General features: G+C 30.1%; 6 protein-coding genes and 1 long non-coding RNA gene across 9 annotated transcripts; 2 read left to right on the forward strand and 5 right to left on the reverse strand.

Moving 5' to 3' along the window:
• Window positions 1-445: 445 nt before the first annotated feature.
• LOC113796229 (uncharacterized) lies at window positions 446-12,309 on the reverse strand. 2 transcript variants are annotated; one of them, XM_027346457.2, is made up of 8 exons: window positions 12,154-12,309; window positions 11,485-12,056; window positions 7,922-8,698; window positions 5,502-5,568; window positions 4,609-4,734; window positions 4,499-4,542; window positions 4,058-4,163; window positions 446-1,152 (listed from the first exon to the last, which is right to left on the reverse strand). In XM_027346457.2, exons 2-8 carry the CDS (start codon window positions 11,791-11,793, stop codon window positions 695-697), a joined length of 1,887 nt encoding a protein of 628 aa, XP_027202258.1. In that variant the 5' UTR covers window positions 11,794-12,056; window positions 12,154-12,309; the 3' UTR covers window positions 446-694. The 2 variants fall into 2 exon arrangements, with proteins under 2 accessions (XP_027202258.1, XP_075680181.1); XM_075824066.1 differs by lacking the exons at window positions 11,485-12,056; window positions 12,154-12,309 and adding an exon at window positions 9,160-9,180.
• A 337-nt stretch (window positions 12,310-12,646) lies between these two features.
• Cdc5 (cell division cycle protein 21) lies at window positions 12,647-15,455 on the reverse strand. The gene has a single exon (XM_027346456.2). The coding sequence runs from the start codon at window positions 15,333-15,335 to the stop codon at window positions 12,807-12,809; it is 2,529 nt and encodes an 842-aa protein (XP_027202257.1). The 5' UTR covers window positions 15,336-15,455; the 3' UTR covers window positions 12,647-12,806.
• A 1,293-nt stretch (window positions 15,456-16,748) lies between these two features.
• On the reverse strand, window positions 16,749-18,797 carry LOC142646072 (uncharacterized). Its single transcript, XR_012847083.1, has 3 exons — window positions 18,332-18,797; window positions 17,832-18,268; window positions 16,749-17,576 (listed from the first exon to the last, which is right to left on the reverse strand). It is a non-coding gene; the product is annotated as an uncharacterized LOC142646072 (long non-coding RNA).
• A 166-nt stretch (window positions 18,798-18,963) lies between these two features.
• LOC113796226 (uncharacterized) lies at window positions 18,964-19,970 on the forward strand. Its single transcript, XM_027346452.2, has 2 exons — window positions 18,964-19,435; window positions 19,505-19,970. Exons 1-2 carry the CDS (start codon window positions 19,189-19,191, stop codon window positions 19,831-19,833), a joined length of 576 nt encoding a protein of 191 aa, XP_027202253.1. The 5' UTR covers window positions 18,964-19,188; the 3' UTR covers window positions 19,834-19,970.
• Window positions 19,971-20,015: 45 nt separating this feature from the next.
• Window positions 20,016-23,220, forward strand: LOC113796223 (prolyl 3-hydroxylase OGFOD1-like). Its single transcript, XM_027346449.2, has 2 exons — window positions 20,016-20,709; window positions 20,765-23,220. Exons 1-2 carry the CDS (start codon window positions 20,154-20,156, stop codon window positions 22,363-22,365), a joined length of 2,157 nt encoding a protein of 718 aa, XP_027202250.1. The 5' UTR covers window positions 20,016-20,153; the 3' UTR covers window positions 22,366-23,220.
• On the reverse strand, window positions 22,242-23,233 carry tsu (40S ribosomal protein S12 homolog tsunagi). Of its 2 annotated transcripts, XM_027346454.2 has the most exons (4): window positions 23,092-23,233; window positions 22,974-23,033; window positions 22,842-22,916; window positions 22,242-22,782 (listed from the first exon to the last, which is right to left on the reverse strand). In XM_027346454.2, the coding sequence occupies exons 1-4, from the start codon at window positions 23,147-23,149 to the stop codon at window positions 22,499-22,501; spliced, it is 477 nt and encodes a 158-aa protein (XP_027202255.1). In that variant the 5' UTR covers window positions 23,150-23,233; the 3' UTR covers window positions 22,242-22,498. The 2 variants fall into 2 exon arrangements, with proteins under 2 accessions (XP_027202255.1, XP_027202254.2); XM_027346453.2 differs by having other exon boundaries at window positions 22,842-23,033.
• Window positions 23,234-23,933: 700 nt separating this feature from the next.
• LOC113796224 (uncharacterized) lies at window positions 23,934-26,591 on the reverse strand. Its single transcript, XM_027346450.2, has 4 exons — window positions 26,158-26,591; window positions 25,648-26,082; window positions 24,314-25,587; window positions 23,934-24,256 (listed from the first exon to the last, which is right to left on the reverse strand). Exons 2-4 carry the CDS (start codon window positions 25,962-25,964, stop codon window positions 24,210-24,212), a joined length of 1,638 nt encoding a protein of 545 aa, XP_027202251.1. The 5' UTR covers window positions 25,965-26,082; window positions 26,158-26,591; the 3' UTR covers window positions 23,934-24,209.
• Window positions 26,592-26,702: the final 111 nt, after the last annotated feature.

Below are 26,702 nucleotides of genomic sequence, written 5' to 3' on the forward strand. Positions count from 1 at the left end.
TGGAGGGGGAGAAAAATTGTCCGTTGCAAGTTTGTACGCTTTCCACCTGTGATCAATTCGCGTGTGGTTAGCTACATAGGTAGGTAGATAGGTAATTACCTGGCGGTAAAATTAACAACAACGACGACGACGATGATGATGATGATGGAGCATAGTTGTTTCAATTTGAAAATTTTATCATTAGACATTGTAACGTTTTTTTAGAAAAAAATTTTATTTCATTTCAATTTTGGAACAAAACTGAAACGAAACGAACTTTTTTTAAAAAATGACGATGACCTCGCGTGTGCGTGAGGGTTTAGCAAATTATTATTATTTTAGATACCGTTCCATCATCATCATCATTATTATCATCGTGGTAGTCGTTGGTTTTTTTTTGGTAACAACAGATGTGAAAGGTCGAAATTTTGTTGTTGATGATGATAGAGAATGATAACGATAAAAATTTCGGTTAGTCAAAAAAAAAAATTTGAAATTTATTTTTTCATCAAATCAAAATAGACAACGACAAACAAACAAAAAAAAATAACAGAATCTTGAATTGGGAAATCGAGAAATCAAGATGAAGGACACAAGGTAGAACAATAACGACAAGAAATTTTTTTCAGGCACAAGAATTTTGATTGCAATTTCCAATTCTGTGATCAATCAAACTGTACCGATTTTCAAGGCGCCACCACCATACAAAAAAAAATCAATATGCACGACAAAATGGTTTAGGACGAGCGTTAAAATCACGAAATTGTTGTAAACGTAATGATAATGAACTTGATGGACGTGATAATGATAATGGTGTTGTTGCTGCAGATGATAGCGGTGCAAATATTGGACCAGGAATCTGTAATTTTGTAAATGATTGCATCGGTATCGGTGATGATTGTGTTGACCATTGTTGTTGTTGTTGTTGCCATGTTGATGTCCAATATTGTTGTTGCTGTGGTGGTGATGATCGTTGTTGTTGAAAACCACTGCCATAACCATAAAATGCTGGTTGATGTTGTTGTTGTTTAACATTACGGAATAATTTATCACGTGCAGCATCGATTATTGTATCGGTTAAATTTCCATCATTATTATTATTGTTATCAACAATCCATTGTTCAGATTTTTGTGCACGTTTTGTAAATAATGCTTTACCACGTGTTGGATTCACTGTGTTTTGTGTGAAAAAGAGAAAAAATATAAATTAAAATTAATTTAAGTTTTTTTTATTTTAAAACTAGTAAAAAATTGAAATAAACAAAACAAAATAGTTATGTATTATTATGGTTAATAATAACGGAAATTAAAATTAGTCAACAACAGCCGAAAAAAACCCTAAACAAAACAGAAAATGAAACGGATGGATAGATCGGAAATGTATAATCAACGAAACGAAAGCCAAGGAAAAAAATGTCAAGATTGATAAGAGACAGTAAAAAAGATTACAACTCAATTACACACCTGAAGAAGAAAAAAAGAAGAAATAGAAAAAGTAAGTAGCTGCTACTGCAGCAGCAGCAGGGGCCACAAAAAGAGACCAAAGAAAATGATGATGTGATTTAAACAACGAAAAAAAAGGAAATGAAAATCGTCATCAAATTGATGCCAACATTTTGACATTTTCCCTCTCTCTCCCTTACTAGTTCATCATCATTGTCAATCTCTACCACCACCTACACCAACAAACAACAAACTTTTCGAAACACAATTGACACACACAGCCAGTGATGACCGGAGATTGATATTCGTTTTTCATTGTTTTGTTTCATTTCATTACTCCATATGAGGTACAATGGTAAAGATAATGTCAACCACCATCATCATTGTCTTGCTGGCACTAAATATATACTATTTGGTAACATGAAAACAAAACAAAAAACATTCGATTCAACCAAATTGATAATTATTCATAGAAAATACGACAAACAAACAACAGATGATGATGATGATGAAGACCCAAAAAAGCCGATACAAAAACAAAAAGGTCAAAGGTTGATAGACTAGGACTAGACAAAGATATCAAAAAAATGATAAGTCTGATGATGATGAGGATCGAAAATAGTAGAAAAATAAAGAGGAAGTGTCATAATCAAAAATAGTACAGGTAAAAACAAAACAACAGACAAGGAAATTAATCAAATCCAAAAAACAAAAATAGAAAAAAATGAATTTAGTAGAAAATTACCGGACACCAAAATAGCTGGCTACCGTATTTTATTTAGGTTAATTTCGGTTGTATTGATGATGAACAAGTTATGAATGAAAATGTATGAAATATAAACCAGCATCACATCTGTATCTGGTATTATGATTGATTTTTTTTCATATTGAAAATAGATCAAATTTGACCTATGGCCTCTGTGGACATCGTACACACCGTAGTAAAATAATAATGACATAGATGGAACAACCGAGAAAAAAATGAGATCATGAAAAAAAGTGACAAAGGTCAAACCAAATCAAAAAAAGAAAATGATAATAATAATTCCAATTGCCAAGGTTGTTCAATCTTCGTCTTTGTTCGTTTGAAAAATGTTCAATTTTTTTAAATATGATCGATAATCAATAATCAAAAAAAAATGATTATAGATTTTCTCAATGAAAATCTATAATCATCATCCATTGAAACAACAAGTTAACACCCTGTAGTTGTTGATTATTTTTAAGAAAATTGTCATCGATCGATTGATTTGAATGTCTAGTAGTAGTAATAAAAGATAACCATGAGAACCTGTTGATGATGAGAATTTTTTTTCCCTGAAAAAGAGTTTTTCTTTTGCTTTAGGTCGAAATTTCGATAAAATTTGGCCAAAAGAAAACAACTTTCCAATTTCAGTTTTCATTTCATTTTTGTCATTTGACCTTTATATACCTGAAAGGAAGTTGTTAAGTTTCAATCAAGAACAAAAAAAAACGAAAGAAAATTACATAGGTAGAGCATCACACACACCATCAGTGATAAACTTTAACGAAAAGAAATGACGACGACCAATGTTTGTCACTTTCAAGATTTGATTTGATTTTGATCATCAACCAGGTCATCATCAAAATATATTCAGGTAATTCATTTTTTTTTGTTGTTTAGTTTGACCTAAAACATCTCATTAGATTAGAATACCTGTCCCGGTATAATAATAATAATCCGTTTCCGTTACTCAAACACACACGCGCACAGGTAAAATCAATTGTTTTTTTCATTTTTCTAAATTGAAAAACAGAACCGAAAATGTTTTTATCATTTCACCGAATCTCTCTCTTTCTATCTCTCAACATGGTCAAAAATAGAAAGAAGGTTAGCACAGTCAAAACACGTGTTCAAGACTTTAGTCAAAAAAAGTTAATTAATTGTCATCATCATCATCATCGTTGATGACATCATCCTGTGCGTAGCCAGATTGTCGCAAAATAATAATAACAATAAAAAAAACATGAATGAATGAACAAAATACACCGAATGTGTGTGTTTGGGTGAAGAAAGAAACGAAAAAGACTTAACCGTAGTAGTAAGTAGTAACCCAGAGACCAGAGAGAAAGAGAGAGAGATAGTAAGATTATTATCTTGTGTGATTCTTTTGTATAAAGCTAGCCGGAAATAATCATAAAAATCATTATTATTTTCGAAACAGACAGCAAAGTGAAAAGAAAAAAACATTTACAGAAATCTACAGGAGAAAGATTACCGGAAATCATAGTTTTTAAAAAATTATCATTAAATAATGATGATGATGATGAGAATAATTTCTGACAATTTTTTTGTTGCTGAAAGTTGGGCGGTTGTAGTAGTAGTTGTAATGAAAAAAAATTGGTAAGATTGATGGCCATTTCAAACAAACAAACAAAATTACAAAGATAATGTGATAAACATTGAAAAAAAATGGTAAATCCTCAGGTAAAAACAAAACAAAAACATTCATTATCCATCCAATTAATTTTTGGATAAAATGAATGAATGAATGAAATATTCAATGACATTCAGTGTCGAGAACATTATCATATTTTTTTTTTTTGAATAAAAATCCGATTTGAAAAAATTTTTAAAAAATTTTTAAAAAAATCAAAATCAAATGCAATTTACCTTCAGGTGATGTCAAATCATTGACAATATTTTTACAAGTATCACGTGCATTTGTTTCCTGTGTAATGATTATGTGTTCGTTAACGCCTTGTACGGTGTTGATGTCCTTTTTTTCATTGGTTTTTGGTTTTGCCATTTAAAAAAATCAAGGTTATTAACGATTTATTGATTGATCGATTGATTATCAATCGGAATTAAATGTTGTTTTTGGATGTCATTGGCCAAATTGAAACGGATAATTGTTCAACCAAAATTCAAGGTTTTCAGCAAATTAATTGATCAAATAGGAAGAAGAAAGGAAAAAAAAGAAAATTATTAATCAGGAAAATATTTCGGAAAAAAAGAAAAAAAATTCAATGTTAAGTTATTTGGTTTTTCCGGGAAAATTTCCCAAACTTTTAAAATTAAATAAAGCTATCAATCAATCGAACAATCACTTACATCGACATGTCTTGGATCCAATACAAGACGTAGATTAACTGGACCTGTTTGTTCGTTGAAAAAATTGGTAATTTGAAAAACCCAGCAAAAAAAAACTTTTTTATACAAACCATCCGTTATTGTCCGTTCATGAAAATCATGATCATCTTGATTAGCAATATAATTTTGAAATGAATCTTCATTTTCGGTTATCCATTCGATTGATTTTTCAACACGTTTTTCAAACATTTTTCGTCCTTTTTGTTTTCACAATCAAAAAAACAAGAAAATTAATAAAAAAAATCTTATCTCTGAAACAAACAAATGCTTCTTTGGGTCATAAAAAAAACAACCACCGCATCACTACAATGACCGTTACATAACATGCAAATAATGAAAAAACAAAAGGTCATTATCATTATCGAACAGAATTAGCATCAGTTTGATGACAGGCAACAACAACAACAGATGCTAAACGTGCGCAAAAAGATAACACACTGATCACATTGATGATGATCATTTTGGGTAAAGAAAATGGCTCGAGGGTTATTCATTGTGCGTACCAAAGCGCATCATTGTGTGGCACGTACCATGGTTGAATGCTTCGTCGATTTTTTTTTGTTCACTTGGCACGTGCCATCAATGAAGTGAAAAATTAAAAACGAAAATTTACGAAAATAAACGTTTTTCGAAACATTGTTCGTTTGAAAGTAAATGTTTTTTTGGGGAAAAGCCGTTGTGAAAAAAAGGTGCGTCATCATCATTATCATGGAATGTCCAGATAAATGAATGAATCAACCGCAAATCTTAAAGTGTAAAAAAAACAAACACACAGGGTCCAGGTAAGCAGGCAGGTGTGATGACATTATCATTAACTTTCGCTAATTTTTTCCTATTTTTTTCTTGCTAAATTATTAAACGGTCAAGCAGATATTGATGCGGCGGCGGCTGTGATGACCGTTGTTTTAAGCGCAAACATCAGTGATTTAAAAGAGAAACCGTTGAATTTTTGGGAAAAACTTACCTTTATTTTGATTATTATCACATTTATCCGATACTAATTGTTTGGCTATTTCACGACATAATTTTACCTGTGTTTTCAAAAAAAAATTGAGAAATTTTTTAACAATTTTTTAAAATTTTAATTTGAAAAAATATTTTTTTTTTTTGGAAAAAGAAGCAATTGAACCTGAACCTATTATCGTTAATAATATATCCAATCATCACCTGTTTAAATTCATTCTATTTCCACCGAAACCGACCAAACAACCATCCACCCATCCATCACAAATTGAATTTTCAATTTAATCATTCGTCATTGTGTCAATTGAAAATACAATTATGACAACCAACAAACAACCAAAAACAAATTTAAAAGAATCGAATATGGATTCTACAAGCAAAACAGAACAAAACAAAACATCATCATCATCATGGTATCACATTGTTCCCGAATGAAAAGTCAAAAAACCGATAACCATAATGGAAAAAAAATTCAATGAAAAACACAATGGACATTCAAACAACAAAAAACATCCATACAAAACAAAACGAAAAATCTACCTTGAAATACTGATTCTCATTCAAACATTGAGAGAATTAAAAAAACATCCGAAAATGAATTATCTACAATAACAACAACAAAAAACAACAGTGGAAATTCAGGTGGAAATAGCCATTTTTGTTTGAACCAGAAAAACCAAAGAAATGATGATGGTGAATTATAATATGATGAAAATCAAAAAACAACAGGAAAATGAAATAGAGAGAAGAAGAGAGAAAAAAAAGAGGAATCGCGCTTCGATTGTCACAATAGCCATCAATGCATGACGCCAATCATCATCATCCATAATGATGATGATCATCATCATCTTCATGGATGGTACCTTTTTTATTTCTTGGGAATGATGGGAGCATCAAACAAACGAGATCATCATTCGTTCAAAAAAACAATATTCGGATCCATCGAACCATATCCATATCCCAAACAACCAAACAAACAAAACAAAAAAAAAACATCCATTCCATTTCGATAAGGCAGTGAACCTGATTATCATTATCATCATCATAATAGTAAAAAAAATGGTGAATGGTGACATCAACCTTGCAAGGTTGATGATCATTATTATCATTATATAATGGGTAGGAAAACAAAGGTAAAAAAACGAAAAAAAATTCTGTCAACATTCTGCTCTAGATGATGGCTACCTGTGTTTGTACCTAACTAATCAACCAACCATATCATCTATTTTAACTAATAGTAAGACTATAGAAAAACTAGGATGTAATGCCATACTCTTTTTTTTATTGTTTGTTGTTGTTTTTGTTGTTGTAAATTTAATGTATACAATCGAATCGATTGATGAATTGGCGCCTAAATTTTTTGTTTCAATTTTCCAAAAAAGATGGGTCGGGTCAAAATAGTCACAGGCTATTTACACCCAAGATTTCCTATTCAAATTTTGTTTTCCATCTTTAAGTCATCATTATCATCAATCAATCATTTCTTTTCGAAGCGAAATAAGAAAATTTTTCAACAACAACAAAAAAAAAAATTATTACCAGGTTGATTAATAAAACATAATGATGATGGTGATAGACAGGTAAATTGAAAGAATAACAAAACAAAACAAAAAACAAAACGGCAAATTGAATTTTGTCATCAAAATCAAATCAAATTGGGAAAAACAACGAAACAAACAAACTTGACATTGAAAAACAACAACAAAAAATCAAATTTCAATTGAATTTCAATCTGCAGAAGAAAAAAACATATTAAATGTTTTAAATACCACACCAAATTTGTTTTTTTTTGTGTAAAAAACTTTTTTAAAAAACATTTCACAACGCCCAAATCAATTCAATTGAGATTGAATGACTATTTTTCTGGATGAAATCTTTTTAAAGTTTTTGCAAACAATCAAAACATTGTCAATTTTGAAACAAATTAATAAACCACCAAAAGAAAATCTATTCAAAATTGAATTTTTAAAAAAATCGTTTTTTTGTCATTACCGATGACAATGGCGAAATGAAAAAACGATAAAAGAATAAGAAAAATCTAGATCATCAAATGAACGAAAGGCCATTGAATGAAACTTTGAAAGAATATTCTTTTGCTTACATTTGCAAAAAATAGAAAAAATGTTTCATTTTAACAAGCAAAACAAATTCAAATTCAAATTCTTTCTTTCTTTATGATCAATTAATTTTAATTAACATTTAAACAAACAAAATAAACTCTTCTTGAAATTCTTGTTCTCGTTCTTTCCCACTCTGAATTCAAATCAAATGAGAAAATCTGTTGATGAATCGAAATTCATTGATAATGACAATGTGTGATATATTCTCTCACTTTCACACTTTTTTATCAATAGAATTTGGCCAGCATCCAAAGTTCTCTAATGATATTGAATGAATGAAAGCTAAAATAAGAAAATTTACCTGTTCTTCCAATGTTGGATGCTGTTCAGGATCATAAAATGATGATGATGTAAATATCGGTCGACTTGATGATTTTTGTAATGAAAAATTATTTTCATCCAATTTCGGTGTTGCCTCGGCATTCGATTCCGAAAGGCTACGTTGTAATGGTGGTTTATTATTATTATTATCTGTTGTTTGTGTCGTTTCTGTTGATTTTGATTCACATTTTGGTTGTTGTTCGTTATCGATGAATGATTTGCATTCAATTTCCACTGCAGATTTACCATCAACATCAACATTATCACCACCGCCGGAATTTGATTTATCCGCATCAATATTTAAATTATCATCTTGATCATCGTTTGGTGTAATAGTTTCTGTTGATATTTCAGTAGCTGTTGTTACTGTTGGTGTTAATGTATCTGGATCTTGTTGTTCGGCACTCATAATTGATTCAGGGTTTTGATCATATAACCACCAATGATTATCAATTGATTGGTGATTTGGATTATTAATTGGCTGAAAATATTGTTGATGATTAAAATGAAGAAATTGTTGATTATTTGTTGGTAAAAATATTGTTGAATATAATGGTGGTTGTAAGGAAAATGATTCTTTTTCTTGTTGTTTTGGTTGTTGAATTTCAATACGTTGTAATAGCGGAGGTGGTGGTGGAATCCAAGTTCGTTTACTAGTTATTTTACGTCCAAATTTTATCCGTACACGTGGTGGCGGTAAATACTGATATTGAAATAGATTCGGTTTTGTTGTAGTAGAAGTGTTATTCAATGATGTCTTATTTCGGTAAATTAAGTGAGTAAATGATTAGACAAAAACAAAACAAAACGGGAAAAAAAGGATTAGAAAAGAAAAAACTAAAAATAAATCCAAGAGCAAAACAACAACAACAAAGTGCTACCAATATAATCGATCATATGATCATCAACGTCGAAGCCGCCGCCGCATCAACAATTTTTTTTGCTGATGATAATTTAGAATTGGCACCGATTATATCGATTGTTTGTTTGAATTCAAAAAAAAATCGATGCTGTTGTTGATGATGATGATGGATATCAAACAATCAAACAACAATGACATGCAGTAAAAAAGAAAGAAAGAAAAATCGTTTTCTTTGTTTCGGGAAATGATGCGGCAACCAAATAAAAATCAAACAGAATAAATGAATGATGTTATTGTTTTTTACGATTATTATTCCTAAGCATCAATAATAAAAAACAAACATCTACAATACTCACACACATATCATATTGCTATAGAATATTCTTCATATTTATTCTGTGACTGTGTATGAATGGTTATTTTGATGATGATGAAAACACAGTTTTTTTTCTATTTACGAAAAAAAATTCTTTCATTTCAATTCAAGATGCTTGCCAAAAACCGAAAACGAAAGAAACGAAATGCCAAAAATAAAATTGAAAAAAAAAATAAAAAACACCAAGACAAATATCAATCGACAGATTTTCTTTTCAAAGAAATTTCATCTTTTTTTTGAAAAATATTTCCTAGAATTTTTCCCCCAATAGGATGATGAACTAGAGGAAAATCTTGAAAATTGTCGGAAACCTTGAAAATTCTTACAAATTTTTTCAAAAGAAAACTTTGTAATTCTATTTTTGAATTAAGCTAAAAACAACCCAACAACGGTCATTAACAACATCATCAATGATGATGATAACATCAAAAATTTCCTCATTTTAAATTGTGATAATGTCAATGAATTTTTCTTTCTGTAACATTTTTGGTTCATTGACATAGAATAAAGAAGAGAAAAATTATTCATTCATTCAAATTGATTGAAAAGAATTCAGTGTGTGTATGTGATTTCGTTTGCTACATTCATTCGTAAATCATATTGAAATTCCAACGATACAATCAACTTGATTGTTTCGCGGGTTGACAAAGATATTTTCATTGAAATAACACGTGTTTTTTCATATGTGTTATTTGGGTTGTTTGTTTGTTTGTGAAAATCTACATTGAATTGAGAATTGTAAATAAAATTATCATTATTCGGATGAACCATATGGATTTTGTTTTGTTTTGTTGAATGCAAATAGAAAGTGAAAAAACACATTCAAATTAATTCAATTTTATCAATGTTTGCTTGCTGTGCTTATTGAATCGATCGTTTCGGGAAAATTAATGCATCTCGTCGTCGGTGCACACACTTTGGGAAAATTTTCCGGAAAATTATAGCCAACAAAAAAAAATTCCGGAAAAATTTCCAAAAGTATTATCATGGCAAAACCGAAATAATTCCATAACGAATCAATTTAAAAATCATCATCATCATCATTGGGAAAAATTCACACGCGTGTTTTTTACATTTCGTTTCTAACGTGTTTGCATCGACAATAACAATCATATCATTTGAAAGAAAATATCACCAAAAGACAAGCATATCAAATTCATTGACACACCATATATACAACACAGTTTTTCTCCCAACAAAAAAGTTAATGCACGCAAACATTGTAAAAAAATAAAAATTGCGGGCGCGTCAAATTGCTAAACAATTAAGTTGTGTTCCAGAAAAACAGGAATTTTCATATATCGATACAGTGTATGAATGTCAGAATGAATGAATTGGATGAAGCAATCTTGTTAAGTTACAACGAAAAAAAATTGAATCCAATAAAAAATCCATTTCAGATCATCATCATCATCATAATGATGATAATGGTGGCATGAAATCTATTACAATGTAAATTATCCCAAACAGTACAGCACATCACACTAACCATAGTGAATCGTCGACTTGATCATCATCATCATCATTATTATTCTGTGTATAGTCAATTTCAATCGAGAATTCTTAAATCTAATTTTCATTCGAATAAATATTGATGCTATGCGAATACATACCACCGTGAAACATACAGCAGAATTGAATGCAAAAAAAAAAACATTACATTATTTGGGCAATAGACCGACCAGACCGAACCAGATTGAATTTTAGTACACTCAATGAGTGTAGCAGATCATTATGTTGTTTTTTGTTACCAAAAACACATTTAATAATGTGATTATTGCATAGATTTTGATGGGTTTTTTTCTCTCTCTGGATATTGTAACGATATTGGTCGCGGAATCTGGAAAAAAAGAAATTAATTGATTGATTGAATGAATGGATGAAAAAAGGTGTGTTTCAATAGAATCCTGTTGGTGGTATGTCCAATTCAATTATCGTCAATCATCAAACAAACAATAAACAAGAATCTCTAATCCAAATCCCCAGAATCGAATGAAAAAAAACCAAAACAATCTGTTTCGACAGAACTTGTGAGCCAAAAAAAAGCTATTTTTACTAAAAAAGGTTCGTTTTTGGTTTTCCGTTGTTTTTGTTGCTCATCATCATCATCATCATCATTAGATTTTCGTGGTTAACAATCATTTTTCATTCATTCATTTTTCAATCATTTAATCGCATGCAATTTGTCAAAATAATGAATGATTAACATGTGATGATCACGATTATCATCAGAACAAAAACGATTAAACACGCGTTATACATACGCCCCTTTTATTTAGGTAACAACAAAAAACAAAAAACTTACTTGAATGAATTTAGGTTTTGGTGGTATTGTTGGCTTGATTGTTGTCGATTGTGATTCTTTTTTCGTATTTGGTAATGGTGATGATATTCGTATAGCTTTTTGTTTTACCGGCCTTCGTTCATTCAACCAAACTGATGCGGGTGGAAATTCTTGAAGATTATTATCATTATTTGTAATCAGATCCGATGATGATGATGTTGTTGTCGATACACCCATCAGATTAGCAATAAAATTATGCCAAAATTTTAACTCTTTCATTGGTGCCAATTCGGCCAAAATTTCATTTAAATTATTGCTATCGATTTTCATTTTCGTTGTTTTTGTGACCCAGAATTACCAGAAAAACGAAAACAAACCAGCGGATGCTGATGGATTAATTAAATTTACATTTACAGATGTTTATGAAATTTGATGCCAAACAGTGGAATCGAATCAAATTACATCAATAAAAAAACAAACAAACAAAAAATATCATTGATAAGATCATTGACGTTCACTGTCTGCCGCTGTTGATGTTGGGTGATGAAATTTGATTCATCATGATGATGATCCAAATGTTCGTTGTTCCGTATCTGTTGTAATGAATGTATTCATCGTCGATCAAATAAATAATCAAAATAAAATTAGAAACATTGCAAAAAAAATAAACAAAGGAAACTCAAAAATTACATTATCGATGATGAACGAGTTGAAATAGTGGACAATCAAATCGAATATTTGTGAAACTGATGAACGAGTAGTATCGGATGGTTTTATCGATTATGTTCGAAAAAAAATTGTTCGAAATGTTCAAATCGAATCATCAAATGATGATTACCATGATGATGATCAATCGATCAATATTTTTTGATGCAAAAATTCAACATCAACGGTAGTGGTTTTTTTCCTACAATGATTACCATCAAAAAAATAATCCATACATTTCTATTTTTACCGCTATTTCAATCATCATCATCATCGATTGTTTATATTATCTTTGTGTATGTTTATGATTCAAACTCAATTTGAATATTGGGAGAAACAAACTCATTACAAATTTATGCCAGATTCTTTTTTTTGGTAAAAATCATTACTGGCATCCATATCAAAAAGTTGTCTGACATGACGATGGCCAATATAAACAAAAATCCCAACGAAACACAAATGTTATTCAAAACAAAAATTTGAAAATTGAAATAATAATTTTATTTTTACTTTTCTTTCTTAATGCATATTATTCTAGGACAAAAATGAAAACAAAGAATCATCACAAAATGAAATGAAAATATGATTGACTTGGAATTATCGTCAATATGGATTATCACGAAATCACGAATCTAATGTTATTCCTGTAATTCTTCATGTTGTTTTAATAATTCAGCATAACGTGCCTGTAGCGACCTCTCTCGTTCTTCTTGTCGTTTAACATCTTGTTTTAATTGTTCTAAACGTTTTTCAATAGCATTATCTTCACGTACTTTCAATGCTTTGAATGAATATAATTCCAAATGTGATTGTTCGATTTGTTGCCAATATTCAAGAAATTGTTTGGACATTTCTTGTGAACGTTGATGATAACCACCCAATAGAATGGATAATTTTTTTTCAATTTTACCTGCTTTTTTTGCTTCACGTGTCATATGACGACGATTCTGTTCTAAACGTGATTCAATCGATTCGATACGTTCACGTTTTGATACCATCGATGCCTTTGTATAACGATTCTGTGCAGGTAAATATAATAATTGTGAATAACATTCATCCCAAATTTTTGCCATATCTTCAACGGATAAATCATTATCATCATGTTCCATTCCATTTTTCAATGAAGATATTTCATCATTCAAAATTTGTTTTGCTTTCAATAGATATTCATTTTCAATCGGTTCGATTGGATTTTTTTCCAAATACATAGCCAATTGTGTTTCATAATTTTTCGATTCAGATTTTGCTGTTTTTGATTTGATCGCAGCAAATGTCAATTGATCATCAGTTGGATTCATTAGTGCATCAAAATGAAGAATTTTTATCATTTCCTGTCGAATAAGATCTTCAGCCTGTGATAATGGTCCTGTTGATGATTGTTGTTGTTGCTGCTGCTGCATTATTGATAATGTTGCACGAACATCACATGGTCGTGGTAAATTACGTCGTACAGCTTGTGTCCATTTTTGTTCATTCATTATACGATCTTGTTCACGTTTACGACTTTCAGCATCAATTTCACTTTGATCAATAATCATTTTATTATCATTATCATCACCATCTTGATCTTGATTTTTTTCACCATCATCATCATCGATTGATTTATCATTATTCAATACAATTTCATATTCGTTTTTTGGTTGTGGTAATTTCGAAAATGCTTTTCGAAGATTTTCCTTTACCGTTTTGGTATATTGTTTAGGATCTTGTTGTGCTTCTAATGCTAATGATTCTTCTGGATTGATTGATAATTTATCACGTACAGGTGTTGAAAGTGGTGTAAAACCATCTTGAATATTACCAGTACCAGGTGTATTCGATACTAATGGAACTAAAGCATCATTGTTTGCCGAAGATGATGATGATGGTCCTGAAGTTATTGATCGATATGGTGTTGATATCATTGTATTTGGTGTTGCACCAGTAGCACCACCAGTAGATGAAATATTTGTAAAACCTGCTGGTGTTCGAATACCTGCCGGTGTTTGTCCACCAACATCGATTAATGGTGCATTTTGTCCACCCAACAATGGTGTATCAACATTTTGTAACGCAAGTAAATTTTTTGCTTCAGCCATTATATTATCACGACTAAATGCAGCTGTTTTTGGTGTACGTATTGAATTTACTGCCGATGATGTAATCGAATAATCAGCTAATAATGTTTCGGATGCAATATTACCCGTTTCTTCGGCAACATCTTTAGCTAATTCACTTGCACGTCCTAATTTTACTACCTGTTCAATTTCTTGATCCGATATTGCCGGTTCAGGTAATACTAATTTGGAACGTGGTCGTTGAAATTCATTTTCATCAATATTCAATGATGATGGTATGCCATTCTCTTTTTTCTTTTTTAATTTTTCTTTATCTTTTTTACGTTCACGTTCTTCACGTACCGAAGGTAATTCACCTTCTAATTGTTGTTGTCGTAAACGTTTGAAATCTAAACCACCTGGTTCATATGAATCATCCGATGTATCATGAAAACCGGCAGGTACTGTTTTTTCAAATGGAACTTCACCATTATAATCAATATGACGACGATGTTTCCAATTTCTTATATGAAGATTAATACCGGCCATACGTAATTCCCGTCGTTTTTGCAATTGTGCCAATCGTCTTGCTTCTTCCAATTGTTTTTCTCTTGCTTTACGTTTAGCTTTTTTACCTTGGGTATTGGCTAAACGTGCACGTGCTTCGGATAACATTTCCAATTCATCTTCATCCATATCTTTTGGATCAGGACGTGCTGGTTTTGTTTCAGGATTTGGATCAATTTCACCTGGCTTCAATTTTCTTGGATCATCTAAACTTGTACCTGCTGCATTTTTATCTTTATTCTGCACCTGATCCAATAATTGTTCATAATGTTCCAAACATTGTGATGCTGTACGACCAACAATCGATGCAATCGTACGCCATTGTGTTGGCATTAATCGTACCAGATTAATCAATTTTTCTTCCTCTTCTCTTGACCATTCTGTTTTTTTAATACTTGGATCTAACCATTCATACCAACGTGCTTTACATTGTTTTGCCGATTTACGATGTAATAATGATGCTATTCGTGACCATTGATTTTTACCATATTTCATTACAGCTGCTTTAAGAATTTCATCTTCAGTATTACGCCAAACACCACCTTTAATTAGAATTCGTCCCATGATTATGATTGTTTATCGGTAGGTATTATTCACAATTTTTAAAAAATGTCAAACGAAAAAAACAACCGAAAAAACGTTTGATAAACAACACACATTGAGCTTTGACCAATAAAGGACGAATCTAATCGATAGAATCGATACCTAATAATCTTGATACTTATTCTTGTCACTAGATGGTGTTCAATTCAAAAAGATTGAAAATATTTGAAAAATAAAATTCAAAATTTAAAAATAAAATCACCCGCTCAACTCGTGATACTCATTATATTAGTACATTCACTATACACACTCATATAGTGTTGAACTCAAATTTTCCAAGGTAAACAATGTATATGAAGATGATGATGGTTAATGTAAAGTGATTTGAACCGTTAAAATGTTTTAATGTTTGAAAGAAATTTGAATTTTGGCCCTCTACACTTTTTGTTGATAATATTTTTATATTTCGGCACATACGAAAATCAAATCAAATCGATCACGGTTTGAATGAGTGGTAAATAATGCGACAAAAATAAAGAAAATTTAACAATTTTACTGAAATAAGTAAATAAAATTAGAAAAAAAATCATTCGAAAATTTTTAAAAAATATAATTAATTAATTAGTCATAGTCATTAACCTAACCTCACTCAACTATGAATCATACCCATAGACATAGTCATCAACCTAACCTCACTCAACTATGAATCATACCCATAGACATAGTCATCAACCTAACCTCACTCAACTATGAATCATAGGCATAGTCATAGTCATTAACCTAACCTCACTCAACTATGAATCATAGTCATAGGCATAGTCATTAACCTAACCTCACTCAACTATGAATCATAGTCATAGGCATAGTCATTAACCTAACCTCACTCAACTATAAATCATTATGACCCTTATACTTGGCAACTTAATTAATTATACAATTAAAAATTAATTTTTCCAAATGTTGATGATATTCGATACGGGCATCAAACAAACAAACCGACAAAAATGTACAATATTTTATTTCCTCAAAAATCATATATTTTTGGAGAGAAAAAAAATGTCAAAAATGAATTTTATTTTCGCCTCGGTCACACATCATCATCATTAACGACAGAAAAAAATATGATGATATGGCTATGATAATGATGACAACAAAATTGGAAAAAAATGAAACAGTCAAAAAAACCGCACATGAAGTAATGATATAATGGTAAAACGAAACAAATCCAAATTCAATGGCCTATAGAATTGTACATTTTTTTGATGAAAAAAATAAATCATCATTTGTTGCTCTCTCAATGTTGATATTATTGATCATTCATCGATCTCGTGGCTGGTTGATGCTTGCGACGAAACAAATTTCGTCAATCATCATCATGTCTATAAGATTGACAAACGAGAAAAGCAAAAATAAAAAAAAGTACACACTGCATACTTTCATGTAAACAAAACAATTTTTTAATTGATTTAATCAAAAATATATTGGCCATCCACATCCACATTGACATTATCATCATCGACTCTCGTGACCAATTCACCAATGAATGTGTTGAATGTTTTTGCTTTTTTCTTTTGGTTTCGAACATTTTAAAAACGTTCGATCTTTGGATCATCGATGACAATCGATGTTTAAAACTCAATAATCGATAGTCAGGATGATGATTGATGAAAAGCCGTGTTTGGTTAGATATTTTTAGTTTGTTTAAGATTTTTTTTTGTGGATATTTTTGTCTGTGATGAAAATGAAACCAAAAAAAAATCTAAAAACAAAACAGAAAAAGTAATTTTTCCAACAAAAAGCTGGTTAAATTGAAAAAAACAACCGACTGGGCTGAAATATCATTATTTTTCCATCAATCAATCAATCGGACAAAAAAGACAAAAGAATTTCAGAAAAATTAATTTAAATTTTTGTTTCGAAAATTGGAAAAAATCAATCTCCATATTTAAAAAAACAAAATTGATACAATTATCATCCACATCATCGTTGATGGTAAACGCCTTGATTAATGATTTTGAAAAGAAAAGAAAAATTGTTTCATTTCATTTGATGATTATCCTCGTTCTTCAATGACAAATTGAATATCAGAAAGAAATCCAATTTTCTTTCTTTCTCTTGTTTGTATTTTATTGACATATCAATATTTCATCTTAAACTCAAGCAGCAGCAGCAGTCAGTTAGTTAGTTAGTTTATTTTGTCAATCGATTCAATCAACCATATGATGATGATGATGATAATGTTCAATCATGTTGAACAAAATCCTAAAATGAAGAAAGAAAAAAAGAAAATTTTTGGTTATTATCAATCAAAAATGATTTGATGATATTTTTTTTCTAGAAAACAAAACAAAACAAATTTCTTCCCACCAAGGAATTCCGGAAAATTTTGTTTTTCAATTCAACGAAAGAGAGAGAAAGGCAGGATTCAGTTACAATGCTGGTGGAACAATCTTGTGCAAATCAAATGAAAGAGAACGAGACAAGACAAAACATATTCATTTCGTCAAAAAAACAAACCTGGTTGTTTTGTTGTTGAAATGAATTTTTTTTTTGTTTTAAAAATTTCAGTTTTCAATTTTTCTCATTTTCGTTGTTGTTGTTGTTTTTTCCAGTCAAATCATTCAGTCTGCTAGTGATATTCAATGGTGATGTAATTTGATATTTGTCACATCATCATCATCATCATCCTCGTTAATTCGTCACAATCTTATTTACCACATTTAATTACGACGACGACGACAATAACAACATCGCTGCCGTCAAAGAAACGAAATCAACAAGCCTAATTAATAATTAATAATTAGAATGTGAACAAAAAATATTGATTTGATTTGATTGATCGATCAATTTGTTTGCCAAAATGAATCCTGGCCTTTGAACAGGATTTGTTTTTCTTCGTTGTCGATGAAAAAAAAAGAAAGAAAATGTACTTTTGAAGAGAGGGAGATGATTTTCTAAATTGATGATGATGAAATACATTGGTACATTGTCAATCAATCAATCATCAGCATAATTACCATAAATGATCAAATCGATAATTTTCCAATGACGAATTTCATCAGCGATAGAAAATTGGTGAAATTCGTTCATCTTTAATGATAATCATTTTGTTCGATCTTAACGACGACGACCATCAATATTTTCAATATTTAAATTATCATCTTTTGGGTGCCCACGAGTGTCACATGAAATCAATAATTTTTTTCACGTTGTTGTTGTTGACATTCGAATTCGAAGAAAATACCAAAATTGATCCATTGCCAACAAATAAAATCTATTTCCACTCAACAAGTCGTCAACAAGCAAATTATTTTGTTTTTTCCTCTTTTTGGTGAGTTGGAAGTATGTTCCATCGGGTTTTTTCCATCTTTTTTCTTCTAATTTCTAATTTCGATTAACTAAAAAAAGAAACATTTTTTCAAACATCAAATGTACATTACTCATCGATAAATCAATCAATCAAAATCAAATCCATACGGCCACATTTTTTCACATTATCACAATTTTTCAAATTCAAGTCTTTTGATTGATTGATTGATTTTTGTTTCAGAAAAATATCCTAGCGTCAATGATTAGCATGATTAGTACGTTGATAAAAAGTGATAAACAAAAAAAAACTTTGAAAGTATCAAGTTTTCATCATTATCATCATCACTACTGACAAATCACATCACAAGGGTAGTTTACGAACAAATTTCCTTTAATGGGCTGACCATTTTTATGTTTTTCTCCCATATATAAGCCATCATCGTCGATCAATAATTTTGACGAACCAATTTTGATCAAGAAAATCTGTTACTTTGTGAAATTTTTTATTTTATTTTGATTTTGTTTTGAAACGAACCAAACAAACAAACTCGACGAACTCAAAAAAATGGCCATCCAATTTCAAACATTCGAATATAATATTATTCGTTCGATGGCGACTATTTCGATCATTTCATTAATCATCATATCTGTTTATCAATTAAATCTAATATTGGAATTATTAAAACGATTGACCGATGATTTTGAAGAATTAGATTCAAGATATCAACGTTGGATTGGTAAAAATTCATCCATCGCTAAATTAATGTGGGAACCATTACGAAATGGTGCACATTCAATGTTGGAAAGACATGGTATGTGTTGTTTTTCTCTAAAAATTCAAATGATTTTAATTTAATTTTATCATTTTTCATTCGATTTAGAACCGGCAATCCTAATGAATGTTGTCATTTATTCATCGGTAATCGCATTATCAATTGTTGGTTTAGTTGCCGCTATACGTCGACATAAAATTATGTTAACAATATATGCATTTGCATTGAATCTAATCTATCTAACAAGCTTTATTTATTGTGCACGTGTACCATCATTTTATTGTTCGATTATTGTATTTGTATCGATTATTGTTTATTTACGATCACATCATTTATGGTCGAAAAATTCTGAAGATAAAATCCATTTAATACAGGCTAAATTATCATCATCATCCGATCATAATCATCATCATCATAATCATAGCAATATTGTCTGAAACTTGACTATCTTTTTCATTGTAAAAATACATTATCATTATCATTCCATTTTTCAATTTTTTGTAATTTTTAAATTCATTCATTCATTTTTCGAATATAAATCATAAAATTTTTTAAATTTCAAAAAAAAAATCAATTTTAACCTAAACAAGTGTTTCATGTTGATATAGCAAAGCTGCTGCACACCCACGCTCAATTTTCAATCAAATTAAAATCGGTAAATATTTCCTTTTCTCTGAATCAAAATTCATTGATTTATTCCGCATATTTGGTTGTTGTCGTCTTCGTCGTTGAAAGTTAATTTTATTGTGTTAAAGAAATGGACGACGAAGACAATCAATCATCATCCGATACTTTGAAAAGAAAACTTGATGAACACCAACAACAACAACAACAGCCGGGTGATGAGAATAAAAAATTAAAAACAAATAATCAATCTGATCAGCCAATACCATCATCATCATCATCAAATGATTCATTGGAAGAGATAAAAATTGATTCAATTGAATTGAATTCATTATTTCTGAACGAATTGGATGAATTGAGAAAATCCTACAAAGAATCTACCGAATTAAAATCTGAACATTCTGCTACAATCATAAACAAACCATTCAAAGTTGTACAATTTCATAATTTCATCGAAAATGATCAACTAATTTTGCCACAAATTCTTCATGCTGCTAACACTACTCCATTACAAAGACGTTCGAATGATCTTTATTCATTACAACAATCACGTGATTTAAAAAATTATCCATCATTGAAAAATATTGTTGAATTTTTTCAGATTAAAGTAAAATCATTTTTAGAAAATTTAACCGGATTACAGCTAAACAATAACGTAGCCTTAACATTTTCAAAATATGAACAAAACGGTAATACAGATCTATTTTGGTAAACAAAAATCTAATTCCCTCGAATTTTCTATAGATTATCTCCTTTGTCATGATGATCAACTTGAACAACGTAAAATTGCATTCATTTTATATCTAGTCGATGAACAATGGTCCGATGTTGATGGTGGTCAATTGGAATTATTTGCAACCGAATCGACCCCATCATCATCTAAAGATGAACAACAATATGATCAGCAACCATCCGAAATAGCGGCCCGTTTAATACCAAAATCAAATACATTGGCATTTTTCGAAGTAAATCGTTCATCATTTCATCAAGTCGGTGAAATACTAACTGATCGATCACCACGTTGGTCATTGAATGGTTGGTTTCATTCGGACGATGTTATTGTTGGTGAACAGCATTTTCTTTATCCACAATTACCAACATTTCCTGAAAGTGAAATTCTTGAAGATGATCTGACCGAACATTTTCCGCAATGGATAAATCCAATATTTTTACAAAATTTCATACAAAAACAGATTCGTTTAAGTTTTAAAAGAAATTCCGAGATTCAATTGAAAAATTTTTTAAATGAAGATAAATATGAACAAATTCAATCGGCATTATCGTCCGAATCGGTACGGAAACTTTGGCATAAAAATTATCGGCCATTATTTTTTCGTAATCATATTATTCGTCATGATGAAGATTTTCAAAAATTACCCGATATTCTTAAAGAATTTTATTTATTAATTAATTCAAAAAATTTTTATAAATTAATCACAACAATGACTGGTGTTACGTTTGTTGACAAACGTAAGTCGTCAAAAAATCAAAATGGAAACGCTAACAACAACAATGATGATGAGGATGTTCAATTGATAAAAGAACAACCATCTACTTCATCATCATCATCATCAACAACAGCAACAACGACATCAGAAACGAAAACAAAATTTGATTATAAAACTCGTGGTGCAATAATCGAATGGGATCATGGTGATTATTCATTATCATCGGATATTAACCCTGATATTAATGAACGTGCATTGGATTTGGATTTCTTTTTCAATGTGCCAAGATTACAGGCGAAAAGTACGAAAAAATTTGGTGATCAAGAAATTATTGATATTTCCGATGATGATGATAATGGTAAAAGTGAAGATGATGATGAAAAACCGGTTACAACAAAAGAAAATAAATCAGATAATGCCAAAGAATCAAATAATCCAACAAACAAGCCGAAAGAAGAAGAAAAACAAAATGAAAATGAATCAAAATCGGAAGCAAATAAAATTTCGATAAAAGAACCAGAGCTGATTGAATTGGATAGCGAAGATGATGATGACATTGAATTTGATGAAGAAAATGAAGACGACGAAGACGAAGATGAAGATAATGAGGATGATGAAGAATATGATGACGAAGATGAAATGGATGATCATTATCGTCATCTACATGGTGGTGATGATAATCATCATTCAACAACAACAACAGCAAAAGGTGGTGGTTATATTGCCTATATAACCGATGATTCCGATGAACAAGTATTAGAAATTGAACCAAATAACAATGTTCTGAATATTGTTTATCGTAATTATCAATGTCAACGTTTTATGAAATATATTGATCATTCTAATTTACGTACACCATTTCAACATATATCGATTATATTTACTGATCAAAATTGATCGTATGTCTATGATGGTTGAATTTTTTTGCATTATTATAATTATAATTATTGTATTCAATGAAATAAAAAAGGATGAGAAATTTTTGTTTTGTGGAAAAAATTATTCGATGATTAAATGATGAAATTGTGATCTATTTATGTTTATAATTACGTCCATGTGGTCCTTTTACAAAACACCATGAAACGGATATATTTTGTCCATACAATTCCGAACCATTTAATGCTTCTAATGCAGCTGTTGCTGAACGAAATGTTTCAAATTCAACTAATGCATAGCCTTTATAGAAACCGGTACGACGATCCAGATTGATATGTATGTTGGTTATTTGTCCGTATTCAGCAAATTTTTGATAAACATCATCTTCATCAACTTCTTCGTGCACACCGCTTACGAATAGAATCCAACCTTCGACAGCTGAAAAAAAATTAATAAAATAATGTGATTAACAATAAATTCAAAAAAGATTTCATTACATTTTTGTGGTCCTGGTTCATTGCCTTCACTTTCGACACTTTCATATTGGCCATAATTTCCACGATTTACCGTTTCTAAATCAAGAAAATCAAAATTCAAATCAAAACGAAATGTTTCGGGTTTCAATTTACCTTCATCAAATCCACGTCCTTTACGTTTTGTTGCTTTTTCTTTAATTTTCACTACAGTTTCTATTGACATTAAGTTAGATTGAAAATTATTTCAAAAAAAAAAAATTCATTCGCTTACCATCTTCATCAAATTCTTGTTCAATATTTTGTGGTGCTAATTCCAATTCGTCTGACATTATTGAAAGTTTTAAAAATGTCAAAAAAAAACTAAAAAAAGAGAACTTTCAAACAAACAAAAGAAGACAAATACCGCGTGAGTATCGAAAATAAATTTTATTCATTTCACCAATATTAACCGATTAAGGTTGCTCATGTATAAATAGTCGACTTTTTAGATGCAGCGCGAAATTTAACAAAATTTATTTATTTTTATTATCGCAATACGTTTTTAACAGGTTCGCTACCAGCGACGCATATGTGCGTCGTTTTAGTTCTTTATTTTGAACCCGACGACGCAAATATGCGTCGTTTTTGTATTTACATTTAAGCAAATATGCTTGGTTTTAGTATTAACATTTGATCGAATTTGCGTCGTTTTTGTTTTTACATTAGATCGAATATGCTTGGTTTTAGTATTCACATTTGATCAAATTTGCGTCGTTTTTGTTTTTACATTAGATCGAATATGCTTGGTTTTTGTATTCACATTTGATCAAATTTGCGTCGTTTTTGTTTTTACATTAGATCGAATATGCTTGGTTTTTGTATTCACATTTGATCAAATTTGCGTCGTTTTTGTTTTTACATTTGATCGAATATGCTTGGTTTTTGTATTCACATTTGATCAAATTTGCGTCGTTTTTGTTTTTACATTTGATCGAATATGCTTGGTTTTTGTATTCACATTTGATCAAATTTGCGTCGTTTTTGTTTTTACATTTGATCGAATATGCTTGGTTTTTGTATTCACATTTGATCAAATTTGCGTCGTTTTTGTTTTTACATAAATGCAAATACTCGTCGTTTAAGATTTTACATTTATTTATCAATTAGATTTTTTCAAATTTCTTATATAATTACTTTTACAAATATGCGTTGGTTTTAAAATCATTGCCATTCAAAGTTCTATTATAAAAAATTCCATGGGCTGTGGTTAAAGATTTGTTTCTCAAGCGCTGGTAGCGAACGAGTTAAAAATATTTTAAAATAAATCAAATTTTTTTAAATAAAAAATCCCTAGATTATTATTAATAATATTGTGCATTGATCGTTGATAGCTTCGAACCTTTTGTGTTTTTAAATGACCGTATGAGCCCGATAGAAAATCATGATGATTACCATGCCTGTTTGACATATGAAAAGTCAATTTTTGAAAAAACAAAAATTAAAAAATAACTTACTGATAAAATTCAGAAAACCAACAGTTAAAAATGTTGGAAACCATCCATAATAATTGATTAATAATTCAAAAACAGGACTCAATGCTAACGATGAAATTACCGGGCCAGTATGAATGATACCATAAATGGCTGTAGCATGTTTGGCACCAAATTTATTCATAACTTCAGGTAAATGTGAACTGAAAAAACCTATTGATGCAAAATTGATAACCATAATCCATATGGTGTACAGAAGTTTATGAGCAAAATAATAGGAAAATATAAAACTAAAATATGATGCTGATACTAGGCAATTGATAAATATCATTGTACGTTTGAATTTAAAACGATCCAATAATTTGCCACAAAAAAATGAACCAAAACAATTGGCAATGTTGGCAAAAGCAATTACTGTTGAAAGAAAATGATCATCCGATATGAATGTTTGACCATATGGTTTACCCATGGCTCCTATAAAATATGATGAATTTGTACTCAAACCGAACGTAATCAATAGAATCATTGCCATACGTGTGCGTAATGCTTTTCGTACACCATAATAATTTTTTACAATTGGTCGACGTTCATTATTCATATCGGTTAAATCTTTATCGGATGAATTGTTTGTACGATTAGCATTTATATTTGAAAGATATTCTTCATCATGATCAAATTGTTCTTTCAGAATGCCAAGATAATCATTTTCAATAAGATTTTCGGTTAATGAACTTGATGGAAAAATTCCCGATGAACTGGATAAAATATCATCAATATTTCTTGCTTGTAAATGACGATGATGAAGACCTTGTGGTCCATCATTTATTATTGATGATGATTGATTATTATCGATTGTTTCACTAATAGTCATCGCTGTTGTTGTTGTTTGTTGTTGTGAAACATTAATTTGTGATGGTTGTGGTACATCAGCCGGTGGAACAAACATTAATAAAGTACCAACGGCACCCATAATAATGTAGATTATGGTAACAAAACGAAAATAATGTGGTACACGTTCAAGAATATCTGGATCGGTAAAATAACCACGATCATCCGGTGGAATATTATCTGGATTAAAATACATTGTTTGTAATTCCATTGTAATGAATGTTGATATTGAATCCATTGCAATAATCAAACCGGCAATAAAACCACGATATTCAGGTTTCCATTTTGCTGATGTTACAATAACAATCGAATAGATAAGACCACAGCCAGCATTTTGAATAAAACCATATGTAACGACTAGATATTCGAATGATGCATTCACTGCTAATGATGCAAGAAAATTACCTAATCTGTTTTTGGTATAAAAAAAACAATAAATTGATTTGAATGATTTTAGGTAAAATATTTACGTAATCAATAAGGCACCAAGAAAAATAACAGCACGAAATGAAACTTTTCTAGTCATATAGCCACTGATAATAGTGAATATAGTGAATGCTAAAACTATAACTGATGATATCCATGTATTACGGCCATAATTATTATCTTTTGAAACATAGAAACGCATATATGATGTTATATAGGTGATGATATTACCCATTTGAACGGCACCGATCAACATATGTAGAATAACAGCACCGGTAACGGTGGAATAGAATTTCATTTGCCGGATATTTTCATTTGATGAATCTAGATGAAAATTCCATATCCCATTTATTCGATCCATTTTTTTCGATAGAATCAAATCCAACGAATGATGAACTTGAACCAAATCAATGTTTGACACTCACATTCACACACACACACAAGGATAGTGAGTAGCAACAAACAAGCCAAAAAAAAATCTAATCATAAATCAATGATGATAATGAAAAATTATTATTAAATAAACAAACTGATTGATACAACCGAATACATACATTTGCTTCTTAAAATAAATTCAGTTTTTTTCTTTCTCCGAATAATAATGATGGTGAAGGTGTGGTCATCCGATTCGATTCGAATAGTGAAAAATTCAACGATATTGATTCAATATTGATCGATTGATTGATTGAAAAAAAAGATCAACACTTTTTTTCTTCTCCTGTAAAATTTGATTTATTCCATTTGGTTACTATGACAAATTAAATATTTTTTAAAAAAATGAAAATTTTCATCAATTTGTCGTTTGTTGACATTTGAAAAACATAACAACAACAACAACAAAACGTAAATATACTGTCAAATTGAAGCAAGAAAACAAAACAATACAATCGATATTTTTCGGAAAAAAAATTGTGAAAATCGATCCAATCGATTGACAGATGATAATGATGATGATAATGATGGCGACGATTTCATTCAAATAATTTTTTTCGAAAAAAAATTTCACCCCTTTTTTGCAATTTTTTCTCGGAACAGAAATTACACAACGATAAAATTTGACAAAAAAAATTTTTTTTTCTGATTCCAAAGAATTACTGTA

This window comes from Dermatophagoides pteronyssinus, unplaced genomic scaffold (genome assembly GCF_027571235.1).
Source record: "Dermatophagoides pteronyssinus isolate colony J.1.1.1.1 unplaced genomic scaffold, Derpt_VIB-CSIC_2022.12 sq0046, whole genome shotgun sequence".
NCBI lineage: Eukaryota > Metazoa > Arthropoda > Arachnida > Sarcoptiformes > Pyroglyphidae > Dermatophagoides > Dermatophagoides pteronyssinus.